General features: G+C 39.5%; 1 protein-coding gene across 3 annotated transcripts in view; it reads right to left on the bottom strand.

Annotated features, from left to right (window-relative positions):
- Positions 1-300: 300 nt before the first annotated feature.
- The window catches only part of znf438 (zinc finger protein 438), a 62,605-nt gene continuing 44,409 nt past the window's right edge, over positions 301-18,496 (bottom strand). For all 3 annotated transcript variants that reach the window (XM_056255674.1, XM_056255675.1, XM_056255676.1), the window contains 4 exons: positions 15,375-15,449; positions 5,212-5,285; positions 2,003-3,614; positions 301-1,920 (listed from right to left, as the gene is read on the bottom strand). In XM_056255674.1, the coding sequence (XP_056111649.1) occupies positions 1,338-1,920; positions 2,003-3,614; positions 5,212-5,260 (2,244 nt within the window). In that variant the 5' untranslated portion in view covers positions 5,261-5,285; positions 15,375-15,449 and the 3' untranslated portion in view covers positions 301-1,337. The remainder of the gene's footprint in view (positions 1,921-2,002; positions 3,615-5,211; positions 5,286-15,374; positions 15,450-18,496) is intronic.

Raw genomic sequence — 18,496 nt, 5'->3', positions numbered from 1 at the left:
CTTCATAACATTAAGGTTGAACCACTGTAGTCACATGGACCATTTTAACGATGTCTTTACGACCTTTCTGGGCCTTGAAACTGGTGATAACGTTGCAGTCTATCTGGGGGTCAGAAAGCTCTCGGATTTCATCTAAAATATCTTAATTTGTGTTCCGAAGATGAGCAAAGGTTTTACGGGTTTGGAATGACATATGGGTGAGTAATTAACGACAGAAATTTCATTTTTGGGTGAACTAACCCTTTAAGACATTTTAACAAATAAATATATTTAATTATTGATTTTTTTTTAAGAGAAAACAGGAGGGGGAAGTCTTTGTGTAAATATATATTTTCAATATACAGCTTGTATATAGTATTGTTTATATATATATTTTTAATCTATCTATACAAGTATACATATATAACAATTGAGAGGGTTTTTAACATTCCTTTACCCTGAAATATTTTTTATGAACGGAAAAACAAATATGTTGGAATAGACTGATAATATAAATTAAGGACCACACATTTCACCATGGAAAATTCTTTTAAATATATAACATTTCCATCCAAAAATACAACACAGAATATTTATGACACACACACACACACACACGCATTCATTCTAAACCTAACAGTTGAAGATTGGCCAAATTGAGTTTTATATTCTCAGGGATATTTTAAATATTTATTAGTGGACCTGTTTGTCTTGGATTGAAAAGTGACTGTCAGCAGAGGTTTTCCGGCAGTATTTATTTTAGTGGTGGAATGAGGACTGAAACTGTGTGATTATGGTTATGTGTTTGTGGAATGTCACTGATAATTCGTATTACTTTGAATGTTCTTTGATATGTTATTTCAAGCATGCTAATCATGACCCATTTGTATTCAGTCTACTGCAAATTTTCAATTTGTCTGAGTGCCAATGTGTTTGATGAGCCTTTGTTAGTCTGTTTCACCTGATTCACTTTAGTTGAAGCAGTTATTAGCACACTATGTCTCCACAAACCTTAAAAATTATGATTATCATCCTTGGGTCTTTCATTTTCTGGCAGTTGTATTACATCTACAGCTGGGCCATGGTAATGTTTTTGATAGAATTTGAGGTTTGTAATTTGAATGTTATGGATTATTTTATAATGCTTTTATGCATAAAACATTAAAACGTTAAAGAAAAAAAGACCAAAAATAAAACAAATAAACTTAACAAAATTCGAGCATTACAAAACAACATTTGTGATATTAAAAACAGTGCAAAAGAAAACATCAACAACAACATAGTCTATTAGTGGATTTTTTTTCTGCATAAACCACACAATCGACACGTGAAGCAAATAATAAATTACCCATTTGCAGTTAATTTGGCCCATCAGTAGGCTTGTTCTCCCCTTTGAAGTCCAGGACATCCCAAAGAAGGGTGGGATTTTCACAGTTGTGCTGTGCCCTCCAATGCTCAATAACTTCTGGTCTCTTATTAAACACCTTACTGCAAAGGATGCAGTTAAAGTGAGCTCCCACCCTCAGGGATATACCTTTATTGAGGCCCCTTAATACATGGCCCTCCTTACCTACCTCTTCTTCCTCCTCCTCCTCTTCTCGACTCTCTCTAGCTCCTTGATGGTGAGAATGCAGGTGGCATTTGAACTTGGAAAAGGAGAAGAACTCCTCATTGCAGGTGCCACAGTGCACTAGGTTGCGTTTCTCATTGAGTTGCCTCCAGTAATGTGCTGCATGTTTGACCAGCTCATCCTCTGCTTCACGGCCCCCACGCATGACCCCATCCCTCGGTCGGACCTGGACCTCCTCTCCGTGCACGTACAACAAATGCAGCTTCATGTCAGCAAAGGTAGGTGTGATGGCCTGGCAGCGCCCACACTTAATTTGTAGCTCGACTGGGTCGACACGCTGTTCCGAGGCCTGTTCATCAGCATCTGAAGACCTGCAAGACAAGGATCATCTATGTCAAGAACAAGAAGGCTTTAGCAAGAGTCAACGCTCAAGAGTCAATGTTTGTTACTTACTCTTCTACAGACATGTTTTCTTCATGTTGACTGATGGATGGCTCAACAGTGAGTATTACCCGGTGCACCTCTCTCAAATGGCTGAAGTAGACACCCACATAGCCAAATGACTTATCGCAGAATTCACAGCAAAGGCTCTTCCGGGGCCTGCTTTCCACATGGTGCAGTTTCATATGAGTGCTAAGACTGCCCGAGTGAGCATAGGCCTTCCTGCATACTGGGCAGACATAGGGCCGCAGGTTACTGTGGCTGTTCATGTGGCTCTGCAAGTGATGCTTGAACTGGAAACACCTGCTGCAGGTAGGACATCGGTACAGTGGACGACTTGTGTAAATCACACCTCCACCACCTTTACAATCTGCCATGGGCTGCTGATCAGTAGCTTGTGAAGACTGGGGAGCACTCAATATTTTTCCTGATATCTGCTGTCCTAATAATAGCTCCTGATCAGGGTTGTCTGGTGTTGACAAAGAAGGAAGCGGTACAAGTTGTGGAATAGCGGTTTCCATTACCAGTACCGGCTTGGGACGAATACTACGGTACTTTTTGGATATGTCCAGCAGCTTCTCTTGAGATGCAGAATTTGGAACACCAACTGGAGGTTTCTCAGGTACCCTCCTACTGAAAAATGACAAGGATCTCTTCTTTCGGGCCTCAAAGGCCAGAATATCCTCCATGGTTTTCCTCTTCCTCCCACGTTTTTTGCCTGGAGTTTTCTTGAACTGGGTGTTGTTGTGGTCTTGGCTCAGGCTTTCACTCTTAACTTGGCTGTCTACGGACTTGATGTTGTTGTCTGGAGGGCTTTTCAGGCTGCTTTTGGCTCCACTCACAGTCTGCTTGTCTGAGAATGGGGTGCTGGCAAGGCTGGTTGGTACCAGGAGGGAGTTCTTCACCTTGGCATAGGGCAGGATGGGCAGCTTGCCCTTGGGTGGAGATGGAATGATCTGAACAGCTTTGCTAAAGATAGTGGGAGAGAGAACTGTGATGGCACTGCCCGCCGAGGCTGAACCCTCTATTTGGGTTTTAACTGGTGAGATTTTTTTGACAGGGGCAACAAGGGAGGTTCCAGAAGGGTAGTGCTGGTTTTTGAGTGGACGGGTATCGCTCTTTTGTTCCATTTTTCGATCCGTCTGTGCACCAGGGAACAATGGTGCAATGTTGATTTCAGACGAAGTAGGAGTGTCTATTATAAGCTGCTCAGATACTGGGTCTGAACTCTGTTCTGATTTCACAGCAGATGATTGAGCTTGAGTGGTTGCAGAAACCTTGGCTGGACTCAGCAACTTGCTACTGCCTTTTTCTGTAGCGCTCTTGCTTCTCACCGGTTGGTATCTAGGAATAGGCAGCTTAAGGTTCTTCTGGATTGGCTGTTGCTGTTGTGTCTGAGGTAAGGCCACCAATGAGAAGGTTCCCTCTTGTCCAGCCACCTGCATGAGTGCATAGTTCTGGGCAGGGACCAGGATGGATTTAGGGCTGACAGCCGTGGATGCTTCTGGAAGGGCTGAGGGAGGTTGGCAGGACAGAACTGCAGATGATGGAACCACTGCTGGGGCTTTGGGTGCAATGCTGCGAAACTGGAGACCCTTAATTTGGGAGTGGGGCCGTGCATCACCTGTCACAACAAGATAAGATAACACCTTCAACTTTGTCATTTAAGAAATCAGATGTACAGAACTAAAGCGAATAAAAAGGGTCTAACCCTGTTCTCCTTTTACATTGTTTCATACACACATACACCAATTCACCCTGGGGCAAAGAGTTTGATTCAAGCTCAGCGTATTGCTCTTGTTCATGCAGCAGCTCACTAAGTCTTATAACTTCTCATGCTTTCTAATTCACGCTAACACACACACACACACACACACACACACACGCAGAAGGAATTACCCTACTTTAAAGCATAAATATGGCCCAGCAGAAGAAGCTTCATTACATGAACAGGAATAACCGTTAAACTATATTCAAAACACATCATGACTGTGAACCTTGCGGACTTCTGTCTAATATAACGGCTGACGTGAAAAATAACTAATGGGAAATGTATGAAAAAGCTCAGCAGTGATAAAAAAAGAAGTACATTTACATTTATTCATTTGGCAGACACATTTATCCAAAGTGGCTTACAGTGCATTTAAAATATGCATTTATCAGTTTAAATGCATCAGATCATCAGATTTCTAATGAAGATGGAAAAAACTTAAATGATGTTTCCACGGTTTTTCAGAAGTCTGTATGTGCAAAGCAGGGTCATTCCTAATCCCATTTAGGCAACTATAGAATTAATTAGGTTAAAAAAAGAAACATCATACAGAGCTGGCTTTCACCAGGCCTAAAAGGGGAAGATGAGAACAGCAGAAGGAGTGGAGTGTACTCTATTTTAGGTACAAGAAATAGGGACTTATTTTTAGCCACAGTAATGTTCACGAAGAAAAAGAAGAGCATCACGGACCAATTAGCAGAAGGAAAGGTGAAGAGTTCAAAGGTGAGATCTGGTGTTTATGTTAGTAGAAAGGTTACGCTCCGGCCACCACATATATCTATGTGTAGGTCTGTTTTTTTTGTTGTAAAAACCAGAATGTGTTTGTGAGAATGAATTCAGTGTGCATACGTGTGTGTTTACACCTCACCCATGCGTAAAGGAATGCAGGCCAGATGTTGGTCAATAGGTCATGGGGACTTACCTGATGGGCTAACGTTACAAAATTGCCTAATTTTGTAGTATAATTCTTTATGACTACTAGGGATGGGCAGGTACCGGAGTACACTGAAGTGACTTTTGAAGTGAATTTCTTTTTCCAACTTAAGACATTTCACATTGATATAAATTTAGTAACAGTTATGCACAGCCATAAAAAAATGGGACTCATTTTGTTATTAATGGTGGGTCTTTGTGATCCGATTCATCAGAGAACAATTAGCAAATAAGTGTCAGGATTAAAGGATGTTCACACAGAAAGCATTCTTTATTTTTATGGATACAGTAAGCTGAATGGAACAGAATGAGTTTAACTTTAAGTGAACAAAAAATGTTTGTATGATGTAATGTCTGTATGATGTACATTAAACAATTAAAAAGTACTCTGTTGATTAATCTATTTGAATACTACAAAAGCAGACAGCATTTTTTGTGAGTACAACTGCAACAGTATTATTATTTGACCCTAAAAGATGTGCTTCATAAGACTGCATATTATTATCTCTATACTCACTCTGTGTGTGTGATTTCAGAGGGCTGGAGCGGTGCTCTTGGGTTTTCATGTCTGCCACACTGTCACTGAAGATCCTGAACAAAAAACAAATACAGAGAACAGAACTGAACCTCTGCTGTGTAATTAACACAATAGATTCTTTAAATTACAGTGTTTAGAGGTGTCCGCCTGCGTCCCCCCCCCCTCGCTTTCCTGACTATCTCGATCAAAACCAGAGGACATTCCAGATGTCACGCAGGCTCAGATTAGAGTCGAGGCAAAGGCAGAAAAACAACAGGAGGGGAAGGATAAGGGAGGAAAAGATGGCTAACCAAGGAGGAGGGGACAATGAATGAGCCAGGTGAGATGAGAACCAACCCTAATGTGTGTGTGGTAGTGGGACGAGGATCGGGGGGGGGGGGGGGGGATGTCATTTGGCCTGTACATGAAGGTCCTCATCTGTGGCAGTGAGATAGCAGCATTGGTGTGTGTGTGTGAGTAAGTGAGTGTTGAGGGGGACCATATTTTAGGGAGGGGTTTGTCCAGTACCCTGTAGGTCTGAAAGGAGATGAAAGGAAGGGATCTGCAGGAGATAAGAGAGGTGGACACACACGGCCGTTCTGGCGAGAACATCCATATCCAGCGGCCATGCGCTCTGACTGCCACAGATACACACACTTACATGCACAGCACATCTGTCATATCTCTACGCCTCTACAAACTTCCCGATCTCTAAACACAACACAGGTCTGTCGTACCATATTTTGGCTTGTTTAATCAAGCCTGTGTTGGCTAATTCTCCTGTTGTTCTGGGCAAGCTGTGAAGTCGTTAACACGTGTGAAAATAAACAAAATAGGGAAAAGATGAAGAGACAATAAACTGCACATGCTAAACATTCTAAGCCAAGTTTCTTCAGAGAATTTAACGATAATATCCCAGCTCAAAGAGAGGCTCCGCTGATCTGTTTGATATGAAAACAAAAAGAGTGTTATTATTTCACAAATGTACCTAGAGAAAGCATTATCTGAGCATTTAGTTTTTTAAGCTCTCCTACTTAATTTTAGTCCTGAACTACACTTCCAGTCGAAAGTTTGGACACACTTGCGCATTCTTTATTTATTACAACTTCCCACACATTAGAATAATAGTAAAGTCTTCAAAACTATGAAATAACACAAAATGGAAGTATGAGAATTATGCAGTTTAAATAAATAAACAAATAAACATAAATAAATATATATTTTGTTTAATGTAAGCACAATATTTGTTTGCAAAACAAAATTTAAGTCAGTTGTGTCAAGACTTTTGATTGGTAGTGTACAGTGGCCCTAAAAGAATTATATATATAAAAAAAAAATCAAGCTTTTAAAATGTTGTTTATATGTCTATGTGGTATTTTTAATATGCTTTAAGACAAGTCAATGCCATTGCTGAGTATTTTTTCCTTAAAACTACAGTCTCAAAAGTACGGGTTGAAATCGCTAGTGTTTCTGACGTCACAAACTACCTTGTAACCAATCAGGTCAACGTGTGATTATCTCTGCGCTGGTGTGAGTGAGTGGAGGCAGGGCTAATTTGCATATTCATAGAACCGCATATACTAAATGAGGCAAGGGTGTAGAGATACATTCAAGCTATTTTAAGGCATGAAGATTTTTTTTTTCAAGGAAAAAACATTTAAATATGTCATTTTGGTGATCATAGATTACTTTTAAGGGATATAATTATTGACTACAGGGGGATTTTAAGTCATAGACGTATAAGCTTGATACCAGTCGGTTAAAAGTCAAGTGTGTGTGTGTTTGAGTGAAAGGTCAGTTGTCTCTCTCAGAAGACGAGACATTTTCATAGAAAACACCACAGTTTGCTAATCTGTTTTTTAATTCCTTGTTTGAAAGAGACTGCTTCTCCACAGCAGACTTATGGACACACAGTTTTTGCAGGAACGTGACACACACACAAACAGCCCTGCAGTATCTTATCTTGTGACAGCCACAGCAACAAAATATTAACCAGAGGAAATGAAAACACAAACATGCCAGTACACCGTAACACGCTACGTACATGTGCCTGCAAAAAGACTGTTCTCTGCAGGAACAATACAACAGATGTTAAAACATGTCAGTCAACTAGACCGCCCTATCTAAAGAACCACATGAAATAATATCAACTGTGCATAACACACGCACAAACACACTCTTGAGTAATTAGCTGTCACCCGAGCCAATCAATGGGGAAGGGAAAAAATCTATTCCAATTTCAAAACTACAGGCTTGCCTGTACACGCAGATGTGGACTAATCAATAAGGAAAGCATCCCACATCAGAAAGACGAGAGAATAAAAAACCAAAATATTCTCAATGACTGAACCATTTCAATGTAAATCACTGGATAATTAAAGGAATCTCACCCATAAATACTGCTGAAAACAAATACATTTTATAGAATATCCTGGCTGTTCTTTTTTAAATGATGGAAGTGAATGGGAATGAGGACTCGCGAAAAACAACACAAAAGTATTGGATAGCCCATATGATTAATGCAGTAACCTCAAATTATTCTTTTTTTTTGTGAGGAATAGAATGAAATTTGTTATTCAGTGAAAATCATAGCAACTTGCAAATCTCAATAGCTTATGTGTGCATCTAAATATAGTCTCAAAATGCATCACACCAGGTTTGATTTTAAAGATGATCATAAGACCAGTGATGTTTGACTTTACTGTATGTGTGAATACTACTGTAAACAACTGCAAATGAAACCATTTTATGCCACTTTTGTGGTGTTTTTGTTATTTTCAGAGCTTGAAAATTGTATAGAAAAACTGTTACAGTAAATAAGCAAACTAATTAATTATAAAATAAAGTAAAAAATTATTTAAAAAAATGTACATGATTTTATATGAATATGATTTGTTATACATATCATACTTAAGCCATATTTTTCAATAAATAATATTAGCAGTAAACATATCTGGATTCTACAGGAAAGTATGGTTGCAGGAACCAAAAGATAACCGTGTGTCAATTTCTCTTGGCAGTGATGTTTTTTTTCTTGAAGACGCTGTGGTGAGGAGCCTCATTTCCGCAGAGCCGACCAGACAGGATGCTGTAAATCAAGGTATTGAACTTTGACCCACGGAATGCAGTCGCCAAGGGCAACTTAGTGTGTGTCACCTCCACGGTGAAGTGTTGGATAGGAAGTGACTGCGACAGCCAAAAAGATTCTCAGCACTTGGGTTGATGTTGCATGAACGTCCACAGTAGGAGGGAGCCAAGTGCTACAATTTTGAATTTAAAGGGTCACTCCACCCATTTCAACATTAATCTTTATTGAAAGTGGGTTATATATGTAGTCGAAATGTAAAAGAAATTTTGAATTTGGTGCCCTCTTGACCGAGAAAAGACAGAAAATAACTTTAGGGCGCATTTGTATGTAAGACAACAACTCCCACAATGCACCACGTTGCACAGCTCCGCAAGCCACTCCCACTAATCCAGAACAGCGCAAACATCAGAGAAATCACTCTTCCGTCTACAAGAAGGCTAGCTGCTAAATGAGTTTGAAATTCATTTCACAAAAAATGTCTAGTTAGTTGGCTGTGGCGAGCAGGACGAGGGCGAGGGACGTGAGAGGACGACGCCAGTGATAATGAATGGCACCTGTGCAGCGGTCTCATATCTCTCACGGAGGAGCGGAAGCACAAAAGGAACAGGCCTGATTTTATGTTTTGTTTCTGTTGTGTGTGGCCAGCTGGCTTATACTTTTGTTTTGTATTTGTTTATTTTACTATTAAAATGTTTAAATGTTCGCCGGTTCCAGCCTCCTTCTTCCCACAACAACGAACCCCGTTACATTGGCAAACTCATTAGTGAATTACTCGTTTGTATTTCTTTCTATATGGTGAATTATTGCATGATACCTGGATTTTCAGTCAGGCGAAACTAGGATGGTTCACATCACAACACAAACGTCCGTGTGGTCGTCTGATTCAGAGATTTCGTCTAGGAGAAATTGCGATCGTTGAAATTCTCTGCAGCAGACGGACTCTATCTGTGTCCGTAGCGCACAGCGAGAGCACACGCACCAGCAGCCCGCCTCAGCTCGACCCAGTCCGGGCTCCTCGTTCGCGACAGGCAGCCGCCTCCTGATCCTCCATCAGCCTCAGCTGCTCTTCACTATATTGCGGCTCGTAAAGATAGCCACGAAGAGCGGATTCGAGCAGCAGAATTTCAAAATCCTCTACTTCCATATCATGTTTAGTTTCTTCCGTCATTGTCGTAACTTCCTATCTCCACAGCGCTTGTTAGCTTAGCTTATAAACAAGATGGCTGATATTGCTTTCAGTATCTGCAAGTGAAGTCCCACCCACTGATCTGTGATAGCTCTGTTAGCGCATTAGGCACAACCCCCTATGGGCGGGTTTGAAAGGGTGGGAATTTGTGCTTGTAGTCTATACAGAAATCCCCCCTTTTTACACTTCCTCCTACAATGACGTCAAATGACGATTTTTGCGTCATTGTAGGAGGAAGTGAAAAAGGTAAATAGTAGATTTCTCTCGTCTCAGGGGAAAATGAAAGAATGTTGCACGACCATTCAATAGTATGACTGGTTGTCTAACAATGGACCTCTTAATGCAAATGGGTGGAGTGACCCTTTAAATGGGTAATTTTAGCTCAATTTTAGATTCTGGAATAAAGAAGTGAGAAGACAGATAGCACAGGATTTGTTTTCGATAATAGCATTCACCCAGATGAAATGATCAGGGGATGTATGAGGAAGGCCAAGAAACCGTAATGAAAGTGTGAAAGACTGTGGCCAGAGGCTAAGTCTATGTGAGTCACCTTAAAGAACCTTTAAACGACCTTTTGCTGTTTGGTGTGACATTTGTATTCCTTAAGTAGGTCACACAGTAGAAAAGACTGCATAAACCCTCACACTCCACCTTCAACCAACTCCCATTACATCTTTTCCTTGTTTCATCATTATGCTCTCATTTCCAAATTTCCCAACACTTCTGTCTTTTTGCCTTTCAGTATAGGGTTGCATACACATAATGGTACTAATGCTTGCTAATGCTATCTTAAAGGGATACTTCACCCAAAAATAAAAATGTTGTCATCATTTACTCACCGTGAAGTTGTTCCAAACCTGTATGAATTTCTTTCTTCTGCTGAACACAAAAGAAGATATTTTACCCATATTCTTCAAAATATCTTCTTTTGTGTACAACAGAAGAAAGAAATTCATACAGGTTTGGAACAACTTCACGGTGAGTAAATGATGACAACATTTTTATTTTGAGACAAAAAAATAAATAAATGCCAGCCCTTCTTTTATTTGATCAGTTGCCCACAATAACTAGAACTAGAAAAAAGAACAATAACTATAAAGATGGGTTAGTATAATAACTATATTAGCGTCCACAACAACTGACGATAACATTGTTTATTCTAAGAGCACAGCAAATGTTCAAGCTCTTTAAAGTCGGCTAGATTCAGATTGGCTGTCAATCGATGTTTTATTGTTCATAAACTGAGGGAAAAAAATACGATATCATTCCTCTATCGTTATAGCTGTGGTGTGGACTTTCCTATTCTCATAGAATAAGAACTTTAGTTATTTTTATTATTATAGTTATCTTTCTTGGTGCGAATGGGCCTTGACTCACTCAGTACCTTTGGCTTAAATAAAATAAAAACAACTTACAAAGGTACCAAGAACAAAAGAGAGAAAAACAAAGCAAGGAAGGCCAACTTTACAGGAACATAGACAGAAAGACAAAGACCTGCATCAAGTTTTCCTGAGTGATGGAGGGTGTGGTTAAAGAGCTCTGTCTTCAACTCTGTGTATAATATCAGAACAGAGAGGCCAGGGAAAAGAAGCCCGTTATAATATGCACATTTTTAATGTTAGAGAATATGAAACTGAGCATCAAAGCTTATGCAGATACTCCTGCCTCAGTACTTGTTCAGGTCTGGAGACCCCAGGGAGTTGAGAGTGAACTCGGGTAGCTTTTAAGAAGTAATAAGACGAGCAACGGTTATCTAGATAGGGTAGAACCAAAAAAGAAAGTCTGTTTGCACATAAACACGGTTGTGTTTGCATGCGATCAGTGGCCAACATTGCTTTTATATCCACAGACACAAGTGTATTCTCACTCTCTGCTCTCGGGGTCAAAGGGATAGATCACATAAAAATGATAATTCGGTCACCATTTACTCATGACGTTCCTTGTATGACTTTCTTTCTTCACATTACTCTTTTCCCAATATAAGAAAATACCAAAAGCATCATAAAAGTAGCCTTTTACACAACCACACAAAGTAGAATATAGTACACAACTAATATGAGCTATGAGATATAATTTCTGCCGCTTGACAGCCCCTTGTCAACATTAACCTACATTGTATAAAAGCAGCATGAACAATCTGGTGAGTAAATTATGGCAATTTTTATTCCGGGTGAAGCTTCCCTTTAAGCTTCGGCATGCAGTTTTACCCTCTGTCCCTCGGAAATCTCGCAGGAATCATGCACATTGTGTTCAACAAAGGCACCAGTTGTAAATCTAGACTTCAGAGCGTGTGTCATGTGATGGAGGAGCTGTCTCTCATTTCCCTGCCATAGAGAGGGTTTCTCTGATATAGCAGCTGTTTCTCTGATGAGTTGGAGAATCTGGGAAACATTGTCTGGCGAGATCAAAGTGAAGCGGGGCTGTAATTACCACGGTAACCAACAGTAAAGCTGTTAAATTAAGCAGGCTCAACCTTCAGTCTGTTAATGAGAAATTTCTCTCCACTCATTAGAGAAGGCATTTATGAGGCGAGACAAAACCGCACACTGGGGTCTGGAGAGTTATTTATTGATTGAAGGCATTTATCATACCTAAACATTCAGTAAATAAAGTGTTACAAAGTTACAACGGAACTAATCAGGTCAGAGCTACTCTACATACAAGACTACACTAAAGCCAGATTCAATTAATCAAAACAAAAGAAAGAACATTGAAAATCCCTTCGGAGAAACTTCCCAAGGTCCAATTTGCCTGAGAAAATGGTAAAACTACATAGACGCAAGGTTCACTAGTGAAGTCTGCTGGCCAGCTGCTACTAGTCGACACTAAAAACAATAGTCTATTACATAGAAGAAGAAAAACACAAGAGATTGTATCGTTCAAATTACTGTCGTTTTAATGTTACTGTGAAGAGCAGGGAGCGAGCCGTGGAAACGGAGAGAGGCCGATGGCGCGATTGTTAATGAATGTCACTGCGTGCTGCACCAGTCTGGAGTCCCAGGAGCTCTGAAGGATAAGAGGAGGAGTGACGACAGAGGAAGAGGAGAGAAGGCCAGGCCTGGGCATTTAAGCTGTGTTTTGTCTGTATGGGCAGCATTCGGCTATGAACTTGCACCTGCCGTTTACTTTCGTTTTATTTATTTAAAAACGTCCTTTTACCGTTAGCGGTTACCTCTTCTTCCCTGCACCATTAACTTTGATACATTTATATTTAAAAGCATTTTAAAAAGCACATTAAAATAAAACACTTGGAAAAATAATAGGCTACTTCAAGATAGGGTAGGGCCTAATCTTTTTATTTGACCTGTCAGTCACGGAGAGCGCAGAATTGACCGCTCAAAATGCAAACATGGTGCGGGAGTATTTTGAATTAGAGATAAAACAGAAAAGTTTTAATGTAAGCTGTGCCATTTCAAACTGGCATAATTCCACTAGAGCCATCATAACCATATTCAGGACATGCACGTAGGTGTGATAGCCGAAGCAAGAAGGTGCATTGCATATTCATTTCGATTCCGGATAAATAACCGAGCTTAGAATCAGAATTAGAATGAGCTTTATTCGCGTGTGCGGCATTTATTATGTGATTTGACTGTTTGATTCATAGATTAAGTGCTCAAATGGATCGTATATACACAAGTCTTTAGAGGGTTTCTTACTTTTAGACTAGTCGGTAACAAAACTTCTGTTTAAACGACTTTCAAATTAGTGATGCGCACATCCCTATTTGAGCTGTCACAATTACAGATGCGCAGCTTTAAATCATTTCCAAAAGACCTAAAGCTTTGAAAGAGCACAAGTTTTTAATCTGTTATTAAATATCATATCAAATTTCCATTTTTTGTTTTGAAAATGGGACTGAAACAGCTGTCTATTTTATAACGAGGTCGATGGTAGCAAAGGGAGTTCTCGGATCTCCTGAGACGCTCCAAAAGGGATTTGTCAAGGCCTTGGTCGCTCATTGACTGTAAACACAGGAAATGTACAGCTGGATCCAGAACCTAATACTGTAGACTATGTATGTATGTACTATACACTACATCACCCCCCCAAAAAACATGACTAGACCTAAATGCAAAACATTCCACTATGTTGCCTCGAAAGTGAGTGACAAGCATCAATGATGCACAAAGAATGAGACTGTATGCCAAGTAATGACTACAACAGCTCCCCATTGAGACTTTATAATGACTGGTAATGAAGCACCATGACCTATCAATAACAGCTTAGCATTATTGCAGTGGGCGGCAGTGTAGGGCTGTGGTAACAGCAGTCCCAGCAAATCTGACCTCAACTATATCAGCTTAAATAAAGATCAACTGTGTCACTGTGCCACGAGAGAATAAGAATACTCTACGAAACAAGGTCAAGTGATTGTTTTATACAATGGAATATAAAACCGATCTGGCAGCCGAAGAGCAACAACTGCAATGGCAATGACATTTTAACTGTGTGTGGGGTTTCCAATCCTGCTCCAACCTAAATTAAACACCTGAACCAGCCGATAAAGGTCTTACTAGGCATACTAAAAACTTCCAGGCAGGTGTGTTGAGGCAAGTTGGAGCTAAACTCTGAAGGACAGTGGCTCCAGGACCGAGTTTAGACACCCCTGGTGAGAGCTTTTTCCAGTTGTATGGTCAGTAAAGTTTAAAAGGTGTGATCACAGTGACATTTTTGGTGACATTTCACCAGCAACCTGGGTGACCATCTTAAACACATTGCAAAATCTGTGTGGGCAAATCTTTCACCCTCATGCACATGGATTCCTATTGAAATGACTGTATTTCACCTGTTCAAATGTGACTGCACCTTACAAGTTGGCAAGAAACAGAAATTGCAATTCATCTCTACTGTGACGTATATACAGTAGGGAAGCACCGAAATGAAAATTCTGGGCAGAAACTTATTTTTTTTACTATTTCAAATAAGCTTATTTTTGTATTAATATGATACTTTTTAATTAAATTCAATAATTTGAATGATACTGAATTTAAACATTTATTTATACATCAATAAAATAACACTTAAGTGTTCACTGTATAAATTAATTAAATGTAGATTAATCTGTGTTAAAGCTGTGTTTTGTTGTTTGATTATTATTAATGACTCAGCAGCAGATATTTATAGGCTGCTGTCACTTTAAGACTGAATGCACAGATCCAATATAATGATACACATCTGATTTCTTTCTCAACTCTTTATGTTCACTTAAGACATAACCGACTGTGTGTTAACGAGAGACTGGTATTTTATATATTGCAGAGACTGGTATTTTGACATAATTTTGTGTGTGTGTCCAAAAGAGGAATCTAAAACGCACCTTTCTGTGAGTGTGCCCTTCGAGTTGTGTGGCTGTGCTGTGCTCACAGATAACAGCGCACGAGTACCGAAATAATGGTGAAACTTAGCAATTAATCCACAAAACGCATGTGAGCGGAATATTGAGTGGAGCGCCACACCGCGCACTGATAATGGCTAGAGCAAGAGTAAAACCTAAGCGCTGAACACTGAGGGGCGGGGTGGGGCGGCATATATTCTCGGCTCATATTTTCGGACTTTCTGCCAAAAAACTAAATTTGGGTGCATCCCTAATATACAGCTTCTTGAACAAGAAAAAAAAAAGTAGCGTTAGACTTGGATTTTGTCCAACACAATTTGACTGGATAGTTGGATTGTTGTCGTTCCCATGTGAGGGACAGGTTGCAGGAGAGGAGGAAGTAGCCTACTGTCCATGTTTTTGATTAAAGAGTAAGAGGGCAAATCAATTCTAACAAATATAATGTGCACGGATAAATTATTTATAATAAACACTGCAATAATCTATAAAACAATATATAAACAATATATGGAGCATACTAATAGACTTCTGTATGATGTTCATAAAAATACCCAAAGAATCTTCAGCGTTTCTGTCCCAAGACGGGCCACAATCCTCCTCTTCTCCTTCCACAGCCCTCTGCTCACCTGAAACAACCACAAAACAAACACAGTTAAAGCCCATTTACACTTCGGATCGATCGGATAGCTGTCCAATTGGGTATGCACAATCCATTTACACTCGGCTACATAAATGTGTCTCCACAAATCAGATATAAATCTCATCTACTACTCCCATGCTATATGCAAACATAGTTCACTTCTGTGATGATGCTAAAGCCAGCCGGTGAAATTTTCCACATCATATGGAATAAGTATTTGAGATCTTTCTATGCATCTCATCCATGACTGTGTGACTTCCGTATGCTGTCACAGACTTGTTAAGAGTAAACTTTACATGTGCGACTTAAACAACCAGAGGCATTTACATTTGGTCTTCTCATGATCCTGTAATTATCCAATTATGAAAACGGATTAAATGAATACCCCCGCAAAGGACCTTTTAACCACATAATGTGTCCAGCACACAGAAAAGATTGTTTGAGACTAAATAAATATTAATAAGAAATAAATTATTCACTTGACATTCTTGATCCATACTGACTACCCTTGTTAGACACTCCCTTGTGAAACAGGGGGAAAAAGGGATGTGGAAAGAGAGAAGTTTATTCACCTGTACGCTAATTCAGCACAACTATGTCTTCAGCCTCTGTGAGCATCTAAGACTGCAGAGATAATCAGTTCCAACACCTTCTTTTGATTTCGAAAGCAGGGCTTACTAATGTACGCAAGTACACAAACATGCTCTCGCACACCATGGTCTGAAAAGTCCACAAACACATGGAACAAGCCTCCACTGTAAACACGCTGCCTCTTTAAATCTTCAGCTGTAAATTATGAATGTTCTGAGTGTAACAGTGTGATAGACAAGAGCCCTGGAGTCCCATCAGGGTAAAACACAAAGCTTACATCCCTCAACTTGGATGTGTGTGTGTGTGTGTGTGTGTGTAAGGGTCAAATGGAGTCAGCACCACACAAGGACACAAGCAGATGCTGAAGCACTCAGTCAATAACGTTTAGCCCCCAGACACCGTTGACCTCACCGGGAGGTCCGTATGAAATCGCTCTTTACCGTCTGTATGACTATAATCTGCTGTACAGTCAAGGGAGAAATGATCTCTTTATACGATGTATTACTGAGGTTTGCTTATTGATTATTCATAATGCTTCACAAAGTGGCTCTCTATGTCTCTGAATAATGTATAAGAGACTCAAATACATGGTATTAAAATAAAACGAATCAACTTTAGGGCTTTTATTTGTGAAGTTTTAGAAAGTGGGACATCCTGTGTTTTTGTAATGAATAGTATAATGAGCAATGTGAGAGTACGATGTTGGTGTGACAGTGCGAATTCATTAATCATATTAAATTGGCTTGCATTGATTGTTCATCTGAGTGATAATAAGAGCATTTAAAAAGAGCTTAAACTGAAGTTCATGAGCCAAATGAGATGAGGCCAAATATCTACCGTGCAGTGTTGGCAGCTGCCATAAATAACAAAACAACAAGAACTCTGCAAATGGATTTCACATACAGTGCATGAACTGTGCTTCTATAACAAGAATTTATGGTGAAAACATTGCAGATTTTTATTTTCTGAAGAAAATGTCAGCAGTGCTTGTCATGTATGCTGTAATGGAAGTCTATGAGATTTTCTCGCCTGTTTTATTGTTCACCAGGCGAAGTCCGCTCAATTCTTGCCAGAATAAGTCTGCTGCGTTTGCAAGTGTGGTTGTCTTCAGCACAGTCTATGATTGCTTTCCATACAAGGAAAATAAAGTCATCATATACGCTACCGTTCAAAAGTTTGTGGTTGGTGGTAATATTTTTTTAATGATTTAGAAAGAAGTTATTTATGCTCACCAAGGCTACATTTATTCAGAAAAAACAGTAATATTGTGAAATATTACAATTTAAAATAACGTTTTCTATTTTACGATGTAATCTGAATTATCAGCAGTCATTACTTCAGTCTTCAGTGTCACATGATCTTTCAGGTACCACTATGCTTATTTGGTGCTAAAGAAAGTCACAATTAAAGAGCGCAAAGTGCATTTAAAAAAATTAAATATGTAACATGATTTAAGCACTAAATAGAAACTCCAGCATTGTGAGCAACATATGACAACTTTGTCTTCACCTTAAAGCAACTAGTTGTCGCCTGTTTTTTTTTTTTACTCTGATGGATGATGTAGTTTAGTGTTTCACCACAGTATGACACTCTCACCATTCATCACCACTGTCAATATCACAATCATATCTGCCACTCAGCTCCCATAGAAAAGTAAAAGCACATCCTTCTATTCATGTTTGGAGCACAAATGGTCTAAAACTTGAGGGTGTGTAAATTATTATTTTTTTCTTTAAGGCAAAACCCCCATGTTGTCGGGTCCTGTTGGTCAGTAAATAATCAATTTTCATTTTTGGGCCTACTATTCCTTCACACATACAGTAAATGACCCATCATTCACATGTACCCAATGGCACAAGGCCAAGCCACCTCCAAATGTAAACAATTACTCTTTGATTAAAGCTTTCCTCTTCAAACATTGCGTAGTGTTTACCCCAATAGAGCTGGCGATAAAATATCAGCAGACGGCCAAGTCTGTGCATGTATTTGTGTTTGTCCACCGAAATGGTTTTCAGTGAACACGTTTATCTCGGCCACACACACACTTTATAAGCAGTCCTGTGATGTGACCTGGAGTCTGTAGTTGCACATAGGCTGAACAGTGTGCTGTGTGTGACTCCATACTGCATCATTGCTCAGTGTGGCTTCATGATACAGACACAGGCTTTTTTTCTTTTTGTCCAACTCCAACCCTTAAGTGTGACTAACAACACTCTCTTGTCCAATTCTGATTATGTCAGCACTCACTAGCAAAAAAGTTGCTCAGCTTGACTTAAGTAAAATGTCTTTTTAAGTCCTTCGTGTAAATCTGGCATTTGTTACACTGAAAGCTTGATCATGGTAAAGTTTTAACAGCAGACAAAAATCATTCCGATATTGAAAGAAAAATATTATAATTAACATTTAACATGACATAAAACACATTTATAGTCTTTTAACATC

The sequence above is a fragment of the Rhinichthys klamathensis genome, unplaced genomic scaffold, assembly GCF_029890125.1.
Source record: "Rhinichthys klamathensis goyatoka isolate OS25496 unplaced genomic scaffold, OSU_Roscu_1.1 h1tg000121l_1, whole genome shotgun sequence".
Classification (NCBI taxonomy): Eukaryota; Metazoa; Chordata; class Actinopteri; order Cypriniformes; family Leuciscidae; genus Rhinichthys; species Rhinichthys klamathensis.
This window is presented reverse-complemented; position numbering and strand designations above follow the sequence as displayed.